Source organism: Salmo salar, chromosome 13, assembly GCF_965601325.2.
Source record: "Salmo salar chromosome 13, fSalSal1, whole genome shotgun sequence".
NCBI classification, from domain to species: domain Eukaryota; kingdom Metazoa; phylum Chordata; class Actinopteri; order Salmoniformes; family Salmonidae; genus Salmo; species Salmo salar.
Window position 1 is genome coordinate 54,040,439 of NC_138303.1, and position 18,922 is coordinate 54,059,360.

General features: G+C 43.4%; 1 protein-coding gene across 1 annotated transcript in view; it reads right to left on the bottom strand.

Annotated features, from left to right (window-relative positions):
• Positions 1-490: 490 nt before the first annotated feature.
• Positions 491-18,922, bottom strand: part of LOC106567400 (E3 ubiquitin-protein ligase RNF43) — a 187,041-nt gene continuing 168,609 nt past the window's right edge. Inside the window, exons 3-8 of the mRNA XM_045693380.2 lie at positions 9,624-9,698; positions 9,317-9,451; positions 8,914-9,015; positions 7,620-7,893; positions 5,830-7,443; positions 491-5,488 (exon numbers count right to left, since the gene is read on the bottom strand). Coding sequence (XP_045549336.1) covers positions 5,463-5,488; positions 5,830-7,443; positions 7,620-7,893; positions 8,914-9,015; positions 9,317-9,451; positions 9,624-9,698 — 2,226 coding nt within the window. The 3' untranslated portion in view covers positions 491-5,462. The remainder of the gene's footprint in view (positions 5,489-5,829; positions 7,444-7,619; positions 7,894-8,913; positions 9,016-9,316; positions 9,452-9,623; positions 9,699-18,922) is intronic.

Genomic DNA, 18,922 nt, shown 5'->3' on the forward strand with positions numbered 1-18,922 from the left:
AAGACAAATACAATAATTTGTGTGTTATTAGTTTAAGGACACTGTTTGTCTATTGTTGTGACTTAGATGAAGATTGGATCAAATTTGATGATCAATTTATACATAAATCTAGGTAATTCCAAAGGGTTCACATACTTTTTCTTGCCACTGTATGTTCTACTGTATGTTCTTAGCTTTGCTAAGAGATTTACTACCTATTTTGAGAAATGTATGGGACAAGTTGTTGAAAGCAATTACAAAGCAATCTGTGATATTTCTTCATTGTATAATCACTGTGATAACATGCACCAGCTTTCCATCTTTGACCTTTGTAAGGCAAGAACCATTATTCAAATTTTGGTATTTTTGTCAATTACATAATTGCCATTGCCAACATGATACTTCTGATAGAAATGATGTATGACTGGAAATGGAATGACCAAGTCTTACAATGAGATTTGTCAGATAAATACTTAATTTTGAAGATGAACATCATAAAATTGAGACCATAATCAGCACCAGAGGTTTTATTTCAAAATAATTTATTTGCATATAATTGGAATGAAGCCATGTTGATACATCTGTGATGGCACTTAGTTTCATATAGATATCGTTTCTATACAGAAACCATGCATTCTTTTTCAGGACCTGGACAAAAAATGGATAAATATATTAGTAAATAAATATATTAGTGACATATCACCATATTGAAATGTTCTATTATATATAAAATACAACACTTTATTTCATTTCTGTTTTTGTCTTTCTCTTTTTGTACACAAAGTATCCAAAATATACTGACAGATCCCTTCAATTTCTATCGGGATTGTGCTCTATTAGAAAAAAGGCAGTTTCAGCTCATTATGCGTTAACAAACAAAACAATAAACACAAACAAAAAACGACCCTAAAGAGGATTATAAAATCGCCGAAAACATTTCAGAGATGTTTGATTAATTTAAGTTTTATATTTCCTTGTTCTGGTCGTTGACATAGTTATAGTGCCTTGATTTGCCTTGCTTTCAGTTTTTACTGAAAAATATTGGTTGGTTGTGGATTCCAGTGCTGGTTGGTTGTGATTTAGTCATTTCAGCTAAGGCTAGGGAACTGTAGCCTGGAATCCAGACAGGTTTTGCAATGTTCCACTGTTGTTTCAAGGGAAACAATGGTGAGTGCAGTGTTCAGTCTGGTTTAACCAGGCTATATAGGACTGTTCTCTACACAAATATATATATAACAGAAACAAAACCTGGAGTATTAGCAAGAGAAGCTGTCTCCAAAAAACATTAGAAACGAGGTATCGATATATATGGGGCTGTAATCCATGATTTTCCACTGTTTGACAGCATATGATTCCATTTTCAGATTTCTCTTGTTAGGTAAAACACATTTAATTGGGTTTAAGTTTGATGGAGGAGGACTAAAAGGCACAGGTTGATTGCATTCAAAACTGTGTTTCTTTGGTAAAATAACAAGAGCTTTAATGTATTAGGTAATTTGCTGATCTTATATCATAATAAACTTCAACCCATTGACAGGAAGTAGTGAATGCAGATCCCACAACTAACCCCTTTGACAAATTAATACAGAAGGCACAATTGAAGTAAATTGCATAGACAGACTTATCTCAATTACAAATTCAGAGTGTTACTAGATCAGACAAGGTTGTTTAAGTGCTTCCAGCTCTTTCGAAAATAGTCTGGGGATCAATAGGTTTATTCAATTAAATACTAAGGCTCCATGTTAACTGTCTGTCTTAATGCAGTCTCCTTTCACATTTTCACTAAGCAATAAAATATATTGGGGGATATAACTCCGCACATTCCAAGACTTTTCTTTAGTCCAGGGCTTTTAATCTTCTAGGATGTTTCACCAGGCTTCCATTTAAGTTAACTTAAGTTCATAAAAGGCCACAGCTTTGTTAAGTCAATGTTTGGTACACTGTGAAAAATATTTATATATGCTGATTCAACGTACAATTGGAAGGATACAAGCAGCGATAGGATTGTGAGTTTTCTCCACAAAATTTTTGTTGTGAGTTTGCTCAATGCAATTTTGGTTGAGCAAATCACAATCCTATTGAAGCTGGTCAATTTTTTTTTTTACAAGGTAGTGAATAATGTATGTTCCTAAAGTTGAATGAATTATGAATTATTATGACTTTCCTCCAGTTACATAGTAATTATGTACAGTGCATTCGGAAAGTATTCAGACCCCTTGACTTTTTGTATTACGACCCTTTGCCTGCCTTGACTTCCATTTTGCCTGCCCCTAAATACACAGGAGATAATGGGGACAAACGGGAGACACCAGGTGGGGGGTGGAGACAAGCACAAGACAGGTGAAACAGATCAGGGTGTGACACCTCGAGTCTTCTTGGGTATGACGCTACAAGCTTGGCACACCTGTATTTGGGGAGTTTCTCCCGTTCTTCTCTGCAGATCCTCTCAAGCTCTGTCAAGTTCGATGGGGAGCATCACTGCACAGCTATTTTCAGGGCTCTCCAGAGATATTCGATCGGGTTCAAGTTCGGGCTCTGGCTGGGCCACTCAAGGACATTCAGAGACTTTCCTGCATTGTCTTGGCTGTGTGCTTAGGGTCATTGTCCTGTCGGAAGGTGAACCTTCGCAAGTCTGAGGTCCTGAGCGCTCTGGAGCAGGTTTTCATCAAGGATCTCTCTGTACTTTGCTCCGACTACTGAGTAGTCTCCCAGTCCCTGCCGCTGAAAAACATCCCACAGCATGATGCTGCCACCACCATGCTTCACCGTAGGGATGGTGCCAGGATTCCTCCAGACGTGACGCCTGGCATTCAGACAAAGAGTTCAATCTTGATTTGATCAGACCAGAGAAACTTGTTTCTCATGGTCTGAGAATCCTTAAGGTGCCTTTTGGATAACTCCAAGCGGGTTGTCGTGCCTTTTATTGAGGAGTGGCTTCCGTCTGGCCACTACCATAAAGGCCTGATTGGTGGAGTGCTGCAGGAACTCTGGAGCTCTGTCAGAGTGACCATCGGGTTCTTGGTCACCTCCCTGACCAAGGTCCTTCTCCCCCGATTGCTCAGTTTGGCCAGGAGGCCAGCACTAGGAAGAGCCTTGGTTGTCCTAAACTTCTTCCATTTAAGAATGATGGAGGCCACTGCGTTCTTGGAGGCCTTCAATGCTGCAGACCTTTTTTGGTAGCCTTCCCCAGATCTGTGCTTCGACACAATCCTGTCTCGGAGCTCTACAGACAATCCCTTCGACTTCATGGCTTGGTTTTTTGCGCTGACATGCACTGTCAACTGTGGGACCTTATATAGACAGGTGTGTGCCTTTCCAAATCATGTCGAGTCAATTGAATTTACCACAGGTGGACTCCATTCAAGTTGTAGAAACATCTCAAGGATGATCAATGGAAACAGGATGCACCTGAGGTCAATTTCGAGTATTTACATTTTTATTTTTATTTTATTTAACCTTTATTTAACTAGGCAAGTCAGTTAAGAACAAATTCAAATTTTACAATGACAGCCTACACCGGCCAAACCCGGACGACGCTGGGCCAATTGTGCTCCCCCTATGAGACTCCCAATCACGGCCGGTTGTGATACAGCCTGAATTCGAACCAGGGTGTCTGTTGTGACTCCTAAAGCACTGAGATGCAGTGCCTTAGACCGCTGTTCCACTCAGGAGACCCCAGTCTCAGAGCAAAGGGTCTGAATACTTACGTAAGTGAGGTATTTTTGTTTTATTTTTAATATATTTGCTAAAATTTCGAAACACCTGTTTTCGCTTTGTCATTATGCGGTATTGTGTGTAGATTGATGAGGAACAATTGTTATTTAATCAATTTTAGAATAAGGCTGTAACGTAACAAAATGTGGAAAAAGTCAAGGGGTCTGAATACTTTCCGAATGCACTGTATATCATATTTTGCTGCAATGTTCCAAGATAAGAGCACCCTTGCTGAGCTTTAGCTGCTGGTATTTGGGAAATGGAAGGGAGAGAATATCCTTGCAGGTCGACATTGATTGGGTCGTGTACTAGGACATGTGATTAGAGGTCAGGGGTGAAGAGCAGGAGACATGGCGGATGTCCTTCCTGAGCCGAGCGAAGTTTCACTCACACTGTGTGATTTTCTGAAGGCTGACCTACCAGGGTTCAAATAGTATTTGAAATTGTTCACATACTTGGAGCATTTGCATATTTTAGCCTGACTGGAGTACATGCCAGATAGGTGGGGTTTGCACTTTTGGGAAGATTACATTGGTCCCATTGAGCCAGGCAAGCTTAATCAAGCACAGCTACAGTATTTGAAAGATGTCAAATACAGTTTGAACCCAGATCTGTCTGGTGGACCCCTCCCTCCTTCACTGGCCACCAAATCAGCACTCAGATCAAACATAATAAGTAACCACTGGCAACATGAGAAATGACATGAGCAAAACTAAAATAGCTCGTAATAATAACACATTTCAGTGAATCTGGTTCAAAATTACAGACTACATTTTTTTACCGAAACACAAAGCAAACTAAATGTGATGGAAGCAGCTGCCATTATTGAATTAACCAACACAAGTCCCCATGCTAGCCTCTAGTGACCTCTCAGGATGCACACTGCTTGTAAGGCCAGCTAAGAAAATAACTGTTTTCCCCCAATGGGGCAGGTTGCCCAGAGAGAAGCTTCTAGGCTCTTTTCTATAGCTCTGAGTACCTTTGCGATACCCATGCCACTGGAACACATTTCTGAATCTGATTTGAGGCAGGCTGGAAAGAGCAAGAAACCTCTAACTGAGCATCTATGGGGGTAAAGAGGGAAAATCACGTATTACTGAGTAGTACCTCATAATATAATCGATTAAGTACTTAACCACTCAAGGAATTAGATATCCAATTTGTCCATGTGATTTCTACTGAGAGAAATAGTAGGGGAGTTTCGTGCTGTGAATCGAGGCTCAAGTCCTGAGCAGTGAGAATTCCTAGCGGTCAATAAGTCAAACTGGGAACTTGTAATATCATGTCGGTATTGAATTCTTCGTGTAATTTACAAAACAAAACAACAACAAGGCAGAAGAGAATAAAACAAATTTCCCCTTTGTGATGTAGGAGTTGTTTTCCCAGCATCTCCCAGTCAGTCTCCATCTTGAAACAAGTACACCACTTAGCGACAACAAAAATCTAATCAAACACATTGACATACTTGAATTCAACAATGAATATGAGCAATTTCAGGTCTCTACTTGACTTGTGTTTTCATTGATTTGATGGTCAAAAGAAACAAATGTTCAAAATAATCATAATCTAACACATTTTGATCTCTGTTGACAGATGTAACTCAGCACTGACTGGGGGATTCTGGGAAGTGTAGTTTGAATGCAGGTATTTCATGTGGAATTATTTGGAAGACTTGAGAAAGATGGCCGCCGATAACATGTTTGTCCATTCCGGCTCCTGTGTACGTAGCAGCGTGAGTTTGGGGATGCACCTTTCGAGTTAGTTAGTTATCACACACCGGACTCCTCCTCTGATCCTGGAGGGAGAGAAACAGACATTAGGTTTACTTACCTCTCTAACACACAGAGAGACACTCACATGACACACAGGATGACAGGAAGAATAACACAAACGGGCCTCTTTCTAAAATATCTTTCCTCGATTAATCGCATCTTCTCTCCTTGCCTTCTTTCCCAAAATGTAATGAAATTAAACTTCCCTCCAATTCGGCTGATTTGGCGGTGAGGAGACGCAAAGAATCGCGTAAAGGCGAAGTGAGATAGAGCCATAGAATATACTAGCACATTCAAGTTAGAATACGGGAGCAGCTGTTCACATCACATGTAGCTATAATATAAGGACTGATTGAACACCCACCCTGATTGTTGTGTAATGTTTGGCAGTATAAACAAAAGTCTGTGTTGCGGTCGTGCGCTGGGCTGTGGTGACCGTGGTGGCGCTTGCTGCATGGGGGTGGGGGTCTGTCCATAGGGCCCCTCAGCCCTGGCCCCAGCAACTGGGGCTCAGAGTGGGCCTGCTGCACCCGCTTCTGCCACACTACATGGTGGGGCCCTCCACAGCAGGGCCAGTCCTCTAGGCCCCCTAGGGCCCCCATGCCCCCAGAGTCCAGAATGAAAGGCACAGGCACAGGCAGGTCAGGCGGGGGGCAGCAGTAGCTGGGGCCCTGGCCGTAGTGAATGTGGATGCTACAGTCGTCCTGCAGTTCCAGGCTCTGGTGGAAGAGCACCGAGGGGCCGTCGAGGACGCAGCCGCCGAGCCGGTCTGCCCTCCGGTGGGGGTGGCCTCCATGGCCGTGGTCCTGGTGGCAGCAGGGGACTGGGGCTACTAAGGGTGCTGGTGCTACCAGGACAGGCAGGGGGCCTGACGGGGGGCTGAGGCTAAGCTCATGGTCCTGGCCCTCTATCCCGTGGCAGTGGGCCTCCCTACTGTCTGTGTGTTCTGCCTTAGGGCACTGACAGGGGCTGTGCTTCAGAGGGCACACTGGGAAGTCCTTGTCCAGAGCCGGGGGAGAACCAGAACCAGAGCCAATAGCAACAGCAGCCCCCTGCTCCTGGTCTGACCCCCTGCCTGGCCCCTGTCCCTGGGCGTGCTCCCGCTCCCCGTCCTCTCCATAGTGGTGGTGTCTGTGGCGGTGGTAGTGGACGTGGCTAAACACAGCCTGCGGCTGCTCCTCAGGGCTCCCTCGTCCTCTGTCTCTGTTCATCACTGAGTCCAGGGACCTTGGTCTCTGGGCCCCTGCCTCCATGCTGTCCCTGCGGCCTGTCCGTCCCAAACCCGGTCCATAGTACACAAACGGATCATAGTCACTGCTCAAGGAGCTGCGGAACGTGGACCAGCTACCGTACACACCCTGCAGGGACACGTCGGTACAGTTGAGCACCGAGTCACTGGATGAACCGTGACAGGGGCCAGAGCTGGAGTCACTGGCCGGCCCGTCTGCCAGGTAGCCACTGCGCTCCGTCCGGTAGCTCCCCCCAGAGCAGCTGCCTCCCTCGCCCCCCCGGCTGTGGGCCCCCCCTTCAGAAGCGCGGGGAGCAAAGGAGGGGGTGTGGTGGAGCCTGGAACTGGAGTTGCTGCGCTGGGCGGGGCAGCCAGAGCGGTAGGCGTGACAGGAGCGGTGGGACCCGGGGCCGTAGTGGGACCCCAGAGGGTGACCTGCCGTCCTGCAGCTGCTCCCGGCCTTGTGAGGCCTCCCGGGGCCCTCTGTAGGGTGGATGTATCCACAGCCGGAGCCAAGAGGCCAGCTAGGGAGGAAGCGGAGGGTCTGGGGGTCCAGGGGTGGGGAGCTGCTGTAGTGGCCCAGGGAGGGGTAGGGGCCGGAGGGGCCACGGGGGTAGTGAGGCCTCATGGAGAAGGGGATGGGATGCTGGGGGAAGGCGTGGGGGTAGGGGTGGGCGTGCAGGAAACCCTGGCTGTGCTCGGGGGTCTGCTGCAGTCTGCTCCTCTGGGGCTGACGTGACAGCTCTGTACCTGTGGAGCATAGGAACACACACAGTAAAACAGACTACACACACACACACAGTTTGTAAAACTGGATTTTTGGTGGAAAAATGTACTTGTGCTCAAGAGTGGGTAAAATAGTCTTGTGCTTCCCCCATTCTAAGGCCTGTTGTAGGCGTCCCCTAGTGGTCATGCGATGTCATTACCCATGATGTTGTGCATGCAGAGAGGACAGGTGCGGTGCTGCAGCAACCAGGGGTCCACACACTCCTTATGGAACTCATGAGCACACGAGATGATCCTCAGGTCCTGTCCATCCAGGAACTCCTCCAGACAGATGGCACAGACGGGGCTGGAGTTGGAGCTGCTATTAGACCCCCAGCCCCCACGGTGGCGCTGTGAGCCCCCGCAGCCCTGAGAGCTGTACATTCGCGTCTCCAGACGACTGATGGCTCGCATGGTCTGCTGATGGACTGAGTCCTGTGGTCATAGAGGAAGAGGCCGTGTGGGACGGAGGTTAGAGAACTGGACTTCAGAACTGACTGAGATGTTTCAAAGTTCACATTTTGTTCCTCTCTGAGGGTTTTCTGGTGTATGTTCGAGCTGTATATACAGTGGACACTTTCTTTTGTGTTTGGTCGACAGTTAGAGTTGCATAAAACATCTTAAGTTAATGTCCCCCTTATCTTTTTGCTTAAGGTTTCCCTAACTTTAAGTCAGTTGCACAAAACATATTAAGGTGAATTTTCCCTTTAAATGAAGTGAAAAAGTTGGTTCCATGCGGTCCCTTAAGTGCTTCATTCAGTATGGATATCAATGTAAACAGTATTTGTGCAATGCAGTGTCTTAGACCGCTGCGTCACTCGGGAGGCTCTAGTCCTATTCTTTAACTTTGATTCTTGGGTGAGATGGAGAGGTGAATCCAACATGTTGATTTCCTCTGCCCTGGTTTCAAAAGGAAAACATCCACCAGCTAGCTACTTAGTTAAAGTATGTAAGGTGCACAATCCATGGCTACAAAGCTGTTGTCTAGCTATCTAGCTAGCTACTCTAGGTTCACTTGATGTGATAGAAAGTAGTAGTTGAGAAAAAAGTAACTAACATAAACGCGGTTATCTTCTGAATCTATTTGTTTCACCTATCTTGAATGTAGAAATTCTATTTTGAGATTTCCCAAAATAAATGCATCTGTTTGATGAGATGTTCAGTCAGTGAATCAGGTCGTCTCCATAGTCACCAGAGACTCTTTCTGCCATATGTTCCTTCAAACTACTGTAAAACCCTTAAATGATGCCCTTACCTAAGGAAAGGTTTGAGGGGCTCTCTGCAACACCCTTAAACAATTCCCTTAGGTAAGGGAAAATGATGCATTAAGGGAAACAGTAAGATGTTTTATGCAACCGCCCAGACCTAAACCAATTTAAGATGGCTGTATTTTGCAGAGATAAAGGCTTCAGTATTGAGACTTGTGAAAAGTGTATGTGTTGTTGACTGACTCACCCAGGTTCTGTTGGACTTGCATCGGTACCGGAAGGCAAAGATCAAAACGATGGCCAGAATAGCCAGGACTATAGTGAGCAAGATACCAACATCATAGTGGGGCTGGAAAGAGAGAGAAAGAGTGAGATGTAATTACCATTTCATAGTAGAGATTGGGAAACATGCATTTAGAGCAGACCTTTGAGGGAATGTAACTAACAACTTCCATTATGTGTCTCTTGATATGCACATATATATATATAATAATAATAATAATAATAATAATAATAATAATAATAAATACAATACAAATATATGGCTATATAATAAATAGAAAACATGTATAAAAACAAATATCATGTATTTATTATATAATAATAATAATAATATGTGATATTCGGCATTTGTGTATTCTGTTCCTTACCCATTTTGGGTCCTCTTTTTTGATGTCGATGCGGACTCTAGCCTCCTCGTTCTTGTTAACCAGTCCCATCAGCTCCTCAGCATCCTCAGCCTTCACCAGCACCACCGGAAGCGGCAGGGAGTCAGACTCATGCAGCTACACGTGTGTGTGTGTTGGGAGAAGACACACAATGGATAGAGGAGGGGAAGACAGAAAATGAATCATTGATAAAGCAGTAACACTAAAACTATTTTGTCTCTCTCCATCAGGTCAGGCTATGCTACTTTATTGTCCTCTGCTCTCTCAGACGGTCTCCACCATTCCTCACCTCGAGAGCAGCGTCGTTGTCGTCGGTGACATCGAAGATGACAGCCTGAGCACCTCTCTCCAGTGCCAGGCGAGCCTAAGGGAGACGACACAGGAGAGATGACTGTTAACATAACATGTTGTTATAAAGAGGAGAAAGAACGAGAGAGAGTGAGGAGGAAGAGAGAGAAAGCAGAGAAGGTAAAGTGAAAATCTCACAATTGGATCTCACAATAGAGTGCAAAACAAAACTCCCCTGTATTTCGAGGCAGTGTAGTAATCTTCTACTGTACATGGTTTGCATAGTCAAGACTACATAAACAAAAGATATACCAAATATATCTAACACACCTTAATCATCTAATTTGGACATTGTTCTATATATGTCCAAGGTCTTGGCTAAATGACTCTATCGTGGCATTGTCTCTAATGTCATATCGAGGGCGATCCTACTTGAAGGTGGGTAGTTAAGGTACTTGGAAAAATGGCACCCTGAAGGTCAAAGCTTATATTGGGGACGTTACAGGGCTGACCTAGCGAATTCGGGAGAGGAGGCTGGGGATGCTGTGGATGGACCCCCTGATGGGGTTTCAGGATCTATTGCCAAATTTCTGAAAATCGGGATCGCTTCTGTCTCACAGGTGATCCTAGTATAAGACCTCATTCGGTCTCCATTGCACGTGTGCGCCTGTGTACGTAGTAGGTACACTCGCCAAGGGAAATAAGACCAAGAATCATGGCAACAGTCAGGATGCTGTCCGGCACCATCCAAGACAGACCAATCTTTTGGCTTGTAGTGAGTCGGGTCAACTAAAAGTGCATCATCCAGTATGCTAAGATCAACAGTCATTGGTCCCTCGTACTGGATTTGGTTTTGAATGGCTTGTGGTAACTCAAGGAAACACTTAGCAAAAGCGTCAGGCGGTTCAATCTATGTGTCTATCCTGCCGTCGGGAAGTTGGTATAGAGCGAGGTCGTCTATGTGGACAATCGCCCCCTCTGGTACCTTAACAAAAACAGTCTGGTTGGGGAGGTTCAATTGGGTGGTTGAGTCATGGCGTTCGTAAGTCATAGTGGAGGACGCGAACGGTGTGTTAACCAACCATCGATTCCCTACCACCACCACTTGTTTTCCTGATAAACTACGACTGGGGGAGTGGCAATTTTCACGTGGGTACTGTCGCGCCAAAATCCTACATTTAGAACCGTTTTCAATCTATAGATATTCTCCAGTTCAACCTACAGCAGTATCTCTAAAAATCCCATTTCATTACGATCAATATCAACATGTATTGGGATTGCCGACCCCAGACTATAGGCCAAATGTGACTGTAACGGACTTATCGTGGTTGTAGTAGCTGAGGTCAATATGTCGTGCACCATTGAGAGTGGCACTAGATATGAGGGGATTCTATTCATGGCCAAGTGGTCCATAGAAGAGCTAACATCACAGAGAAAATCCTCCAATAACAATCGAACCAATTGGACATGGGTATAGTCAGGGTTCATGACCTCTACTAGCTTTCCTACAGACAGGAGGGTTTTGTTCAGGAAATATTCAGGAACTATAATTGTTTTAAATGATATATACACACATGTATGCACATACACAAGTGTAAAGCTATGTGATAGCTGGCAATTACATTTTTACATTTAAGTCATTTAGCAGACGCCAGCCAGTGAGTAGCTTATCCCTGCCTTGGTATCACTAATGCTAGCATACATCTCTAACAATAAACAAGCCAGCAAACGTAATAGTAGCTCAAATTCCCTGAAGTAATATAAACAACATAGTTAGGCTTGAAACCCAGTCAAAAGCCACATAACTATTTAACCAAACCCGACTGGACCTCTCTGCGTAAAATAAAAGTATACAGCAAAAATGTAACTACCTGGCATAGTGTGGATGTATAGTAGCTATAGCTACACCCTTGTAAACTTAGCGAGCTGGCTAAATAACTCAGCCAACATTAGCTATGATCCAACTTTACCATGCCAGTCATTATCACGCTAGCCATCTAGCCAGCCAGCCAGCCAGCCAGTCAGCCAGTTGATCATATGTGTAATTCCGTCGTTTTCTCATGTGCTAACAGTTCACTATCCACTGTATCCAAGTTCAAAAGACAGTTCCTCGGGGTGTAGTAGACGTGAACAAGTCAGGAAGTTCTTTCCTTGTGCATGTTTCAGCCATCTTCACAGAGTCAAATGTGCGCTCACCATTCTTGGTTTTGATCCACAAAGTCACTGGGTAGCGAAGGCCGTATGCCAAGCTAGCCTGACGCAGAAGTCTCTTCAGTGGGGAGAAAGCCATCCTCCTCTTGTGTAGTGTGGGAGAAAGATCCGGAAAGATCATGATTCTGGCATCTCCGTACTTGAGCTCTCCCTTTGCTCGAGCAGCAGAGAGGATGCGAACAGTGTCCTGGTACCGTAGAAATGTAATGACAAATGCCCTGGGTGCAACCTGACCAGGCAGCCGCCTCCGGGCCCTCTCGATCTCCAGTGGGTGCGCAGGGGGGGGTAGATCCAGAATTTTGGGAATCCATTCCTGTAGAAAGGAGATCGCGTCTCTTCCCTCCACGGCATCCGGGAAACCTTGAAGTCTCAAATTCGAGCGCCTTTGGAAATGTCCAACTTCTTGTATTTTTGGTCCACTTCCTCGCGGACGTCCAGGATGGCAGCCTGGTGGTCAGCATGGTCTTTTTCTAACTTTGTCACTCGTCCCTTTGTAACTTTCTGGTCTTCGTGGAGATTATCGACCAGTACATTTTGCTGAGGCGTTCAGAAAGTGTCTCTTGGATTTTGTTATACCCTTGTCCATCTCCATTCTGAACCATGCTGGTGCTTCTTCTGGGCTAGCATCCGCGGAGTCCGGAGAAGGGCTGTCAGAGAGGGGCATTTTTCATATAGGCTTTGACATATTGGGCATCTTTTGCTTTGGTGATAAAACATCTATTGTAACTTCCAACTCACTATTAACGAACAGGTAAACCGTGTCAAAATGCCTTAAAATTGTTTGAAATTTTGAGGACGCTACGCAGACGTGTGTTGTTAGAGCTTCGCCATTGTCGGAAGTCCTATGCAGACTTTTTAACAGCATTGATCACTTGCACTATGTACTTTTAATGTAATCTCAACTGCAATCCAGGTCATTTGGTTGTGCTATTAGATGAAGCACAGTGATAACACATTAAGTTGTTGTATAAATACAAAATATGTAATATTGCATTCCCATTTTAACTTCGTTCTGGTTATAAATGGTTGAAAGCGCAGTGATAACACATTCAGATGACAACTAAACCCCCAAATCTGACATTGTTTTAACATTGGAATTTGGTTACGCTTTTAGATGGTTGAAAGCATCAACTTCTGGCTGTCTTTTTGAGTGGGTGAATAAAGGGTGAAATCTCATTGATCAATGTCTCAACCAAATATTACCCACATTTTCATGTTGAAATGACGTGGTGTGTCCAGTGGAAACCGGAGGACAGGACATACACTACGGCACAACTGACCCAGCACCTCCTGTATCTTAGAGCCTAACCGATATCTTTTTTGGGGTCCGATACCGATTCTGATTTTTTGTGGGTCAAAACTTTCCGATACCGATATATCTTCCAATATTCTGTTTTACAGTGGGGAAATTAAAAAGTGTAATTTTTTTCACAAACAGAATTCTCATAAATTGGGGCGGCAGGTAGCCTAGTGGTTAAGTGTTGGACCAGTAACCGAAAGGCTAATGACATCATGAGAATGCCCCCAAGTGTTCAGACAAGCATGAGATTCCCTTTTTTCATCCTATTTATTATCGGCCAATACCGATATAGCGTTAAAAGGCCAATATCGGCCAATAATATTGGTGAACCGATATTTCGGTCGGGCTCTACTGTATCTATCCCTAGCCTTTTCCCTTTCTAAAGAGCACCTATGGGCCCTGTCCTGAAAAGTTCTATGAGGTTTGCGTTATGTTATGTTTACATGCAAATTCCCCAATGTTGGGAAAATATAGCTTTCTGAATATGAATATGGCGGTGTACTCTACAATAGCCAAAGGCATTTTAAGAGTGTCCCTGAATAAATAATTTAGATCAACCTTTTCATCAATGTCTCAACACATGCTGTGAAGAGGGTGGCATTCCTGGTTGACTGACTGAATGGCTGCCAATATCTTTAATGAAGTGGAGCCGCAAGCTGAAACAACTGATCATCCAGGTCAAACACAACACTAAACAATGTCTAGCAGGTTAACATCAGCCCCAGGTGGCAGGGAGCCAAGAGGTAAACACACACACACATGCAAACACACACACACACCACAAATCCAGGTGAAGACATCACTCAGCTAACCCATTTATCACAAGTTAATGTAAAAACCACTTAGAGGAACGGCTCCATTGAACTCCGATCACTTTTTAACACTTCAAAAACCAAAAGGGAAAGTTAATACATGACTAGAAAAAAAGTTAATACATGACTAGAAACACTCATTTCATTTGACTGTATACACAAACTGTCAAGAGCTAGAGGTGCACCCCTCCTTCCCCTGTTTCCTGAGTGGGTATTGTGAGATGTAAAAGCTGTTGAGTACTGTACAGATGCCGCATCTAAACTTGATCATCCTGTTGTTGCATGAATTTTCCTGCACAGCAGGATATGCAAACTTGAAGCGTAATCAAGGTTTAAAAAGGCTTCTTAAGTTTGTAATTTGTAATTTCAGACTTGATTTGCCCTAACAAAACATTTATCAACCCCTACAAAAAAATGACCATTAATTATAATCCACATAATATTTCACATTTCCTGTTCCTGCAGGATTATTTTTCTGCTGTGAGAAACTAGGTCAAATTAAGATATGGCATCTGTCTGTGTGTGTACATGTATTATGAGTGTCTGTGTGGGAAAGTGGGGCATACTGCATATTCTAATGGTCCAGTATTCCTCTACCTCGAGCCACTCAGATGACTAGTGTTGGGATTAAAGTTCACAGTGTCAACGGTCATAAGAAGGTCAGATAGAAAATGAACATGTACATGTATCCCTTTGTTGTAGCATCCAATGCTGGTCTACTGGCCCAAGTCAACAACCTCCAACCCATAATTTCATTAGGGCTGTAATTGTAGTATGCAGCATGAGACTAAATGGGGCGCAGCGACATGAGTAAGAAGAAGCAGAGCTTCAACATGTGGGAATCTGCTTTACCTGGAGTTCAAGAGTTCTCTACCCAGCATGAAACACACATGTCTTCTAATCGAGGTAATAAATGAAGAAAAAACTATACTTGTGGTATGGTACTGAGGACAAGCACACACACACACACACACACACAAACACAACGACACACGCACGGGGACACAGACACACACACACTCTCTCCCTACTAAATACTTTTAAATGGCCTCGACCACAGAGCTGCAAGACTACTCCACTAAAGAACCGCAGTAGCCATTTCAGGAATACATCATAATATTCTATTATGTCATTATAGTATCACAATGTGGACCGGTGGCAGTGGTCAAATGCTGGCTAATAATCCCATAGGTTTCTGTGAAGCCACAAAGCCGGAAAGGAAACAAACTCAAATAACAGAAAGAACTCATGCTATGACATGATTAATTGGAATTATATTAAACGTTTATTTTTTTTACAATCCCTTTAACAAATGAAAACTAAATGCAGAATAAAACAAGGCAATGAGAGCCAAAATGTATGTGGAAACATTCCTGTTTTGTTATGGTCGGAGGAACAGTACTGTAACAGCCAGCTTTGTGGTTAGCAAACATCCATCCTAGTGATACAACAACATGATAGGACAGATTTGATCGGTAGATAGAAAGCACCTCCACTTGGCGTTTGAGCCAAAAACAAACTCTCCACTTGTGCCATCTTGACAGATTTAACTTCATAAAAATGTCATCAATTAAAGTCTGACAAAACCAGAGCTAGCTGTGTCAATGGTATTATAGACTTATTAATACTGTACTATTCCCACAGAGTACAATTTACATTTTTACGTTTTTGTCATATAGCAGACACTCTTATCCAGAGTAGACTTGGGCGGTATACCGTATATACCCTATACCAGGGTATTTGGAAATAGCCACGGGATGGTTTTTCAATACTGCCAATACCGTTGAAACTATTTCTTTGAAGTTTATCAATACATTTTAATATTTGTAGCTACTTTTTAAATACACTGAACAAAAATATCAACGCAACACGCAACAATTTTAATTATTTTACTGAGTTACAGTTTAGATAAGAAAACCAGTCAATTTTAAAAAATAAATTAGGCCCTAATCTATGGATTTCACATGACTGGGAATATAGATATGCATCTGTGGGTCACAGATGCCTTAAAAAATGGTAGGTGCGTGGATCAGAAAACCAGTCAGTATCTGCTGTGACCACCATTTGCTTCATGCACCACAACACATCTCCTTCGCATACAGTTGATCAGGCTGTTGATTGTTGCCCGTGGAATGTTGTCCCACTCCTCTTTAATGGTTTTGCGAAGTTGCTGGATATTGGCGGGAACTGGAACATGTCGTACACATCTATCCAGAGCATCCCGAACTTGCTCTGGTGAGCATGCAGACCATGGAAGATCCTTGCGACATGGGGCCGTGCATTATCATGCTGAAACATGAGGTGATGGCAGCGGATGAATGGCATGACAATGGCCTCAGGATATCGTCACAGTATCTGTGCATTCAAATAGCAATCAATAAAATGCAATTGTGTTTGTTGTCTGTAGCTTATGCCTGCCCATACCATATCCCCACCACCACTATGGGGCACTCTGTTCACAACGTTGACATCAGAAAACAGTTGAAACCATGATTCATCCGTGAAGAACACACTTCTCCAGCATGCCAGTCGGTTACAACGCCAAACTGCAGTCAGGTCAAGACACTTGTGAGAACAACAACCACATAGATGAGCTTCCCTGAGACGGTTTATGAAATTATGTGCAGAAATTCTTCAGTTGTGCAAACTCACAGTTTCATCAGCTGTGCGAGTGACTGGTCTCCGACGATCCCGCAGGTGAAGAAGCTGGATGTGTACTATCTGCACTCAACTTATGCAATAAGTTAGGAGATAAAGCAGATCGCTTTCTTAATTTCACCTGTCACATTATTTTACATTATGAAGCTTACAGTAGTTCCCCAGAACAGTTGAGGCAGTCACATGTTTGTTTGTAAATAGCACAATGGGAGAAAGCAGGAGTCCATCTGTGTATTGACAGGGGTAGCGTTTTATATGTCAACAATGTTTTTTGCTTCAATAGCGTGATCAGGGACGTGCAACTATAGTTTTTCTTCACAGAAAATAGTGCCACACATTTGGCAGAAATCAGCTTCATTTTAATCAGATGACAACAGAAGTGCAACGCTATTTGGCTGGCAGCCACATAAGTAAATGACTTTATAATGAACACATTTTTTTTTGCAAAAACTGTGCATTGCCATCAACGTTTATCATAGAAAGAATGTAGCCAGCTACATTTATTAATGTTTTGTTTAAAGTTAATCTCGCATTTTACCGAAGAAAAGTAGGCTGGCTTCACTGACCGAGAAAGTACCACAGAAAAGCAGCTACACATCAGTCAGAGCACTATCTAGTGATAGAATGCCCATTTGTGAATTCTCATCCGAGTGGAAAAGTGCAACTGAAGCACAAAATTACTCTGATGCTGAAAATAGACGCCCAATGGGCTTTTTGCATTTTTTTTTTTGGTGCCCCCTTGTGTACTAAGCTGGTAATAACGTAAATCTCGGGCTGAGAGAAGGACTATGACGATATGAAAATCTGGATACCACCCAACCCTAATCCAGAGTGACCTACAGGGGCAGCAGGTAGCCTAGTGGTTAGAGTGTTGGGCCAGTAACCGAAAGGTTGCTGGATCAAATCCCTGAGCTGACAAGGTAAATCAAAAATAAATCTGTTCTGCCACTGTTCCCCGGTAGGCTGTCAATGTAAATAAGAGTTTGTTCCTACTGTAGTTAAATAAAGGTTACAAATTAAACTAAGTTAAGTTAAAAAAAACACACACTGTGCCTTCAGAAAGCATTCATACCCCTTGACTTTTTCCACAGTTTGCTGTGTTACAAAAGTGGGAATAAAATGGATTTAATTGCAACTTTTTTGGTCAACGATCTACACAAAATACTCTGTAATGTTAAAGTGGATGAAAATTATAACATCAATATATCTTGATTAGATAAGTATTTAACCCCCTGAGTCAATACATGATAGAACCACTTTAGCAGCGATTACAGCTGTGAGTCTTTCTGGGTAAGTCTCTAAGAGCTTTGCACACCTGGATTGTACAATATCTGTCCATTATTCAAAAAACTCTGTGAAGTTGGTTGTTGATCATTGCCAGGTAGCCATTGTCAAGTCCTGCCATTGATTTTCAAGTCAATTTAATTTAGAACTGCAACTAGGCCACTCAGAAACCTTCAATGTCATCTTGGTAAGCAACTCCAGGGTATATTGGCCGTGTGTTTTAGATAAGTGTCCTGCTAAAAGCTAAATTTGTCTCCCAGTGTCTGGTGGAAAGCAGACTGAACCAGGTTCTCCTCTAGGATTTTGCCTGTGCTTAGCTCTATTCAGTTTCTTTTTATCCTAAAAAACGTCCTAGTCCTTGCCAATGACAAGCATACCCATACCATGATGCAGCCACCACCATGCTTGAAAATATGAAGAATGGTACTCAGTGATGTGTTGTGTTGGATTTGCCCCAAACATAACGCTTTGTATTCAGGACAAAAATGAATTTCTTTGCCAAATACTGTGAAGTGTTAATTTAGTGCGTTATTGCAAACAGGATACAGGATTTGTATTCGGTACAGTCCTCTTTTCTGTCATTTATGTTGGTATTATGAAGTAACTACAATGTTGTTGATCTATCCTCAGTTATATCCTATCATAGCCATTCAACTCTGTAACTGTTTTAAAACACCATTGGCCTCATGATGAAATCCCAGAGCAGTTCCCTTCCTTTCTGGCAACTGAGTTAGGAAGGGCGCCTGTATCTTTGTAGTGACTGGGCATATTGATACACCAATCCAAAGTGTAATTAATAACTGCACCATGCTCAAAGGGATATTCTGTCACACCCTGATCTGTTTCACCTGTGATTGTCTCCACCCCCCTCCAGGTGTCGCCCATCTTCCCCATTATCCCCTGTGTATTTATACCTGTTTTCATTTTGTCACAAGAGTATTATTGAGGTCGGGCACTGATGTTGGGTGATTAGGCCTGGCTCGCAGTCAGCTTTCCAATTCATCCCAAAGATGTTCGATGGGGTTGAGGTCGGGG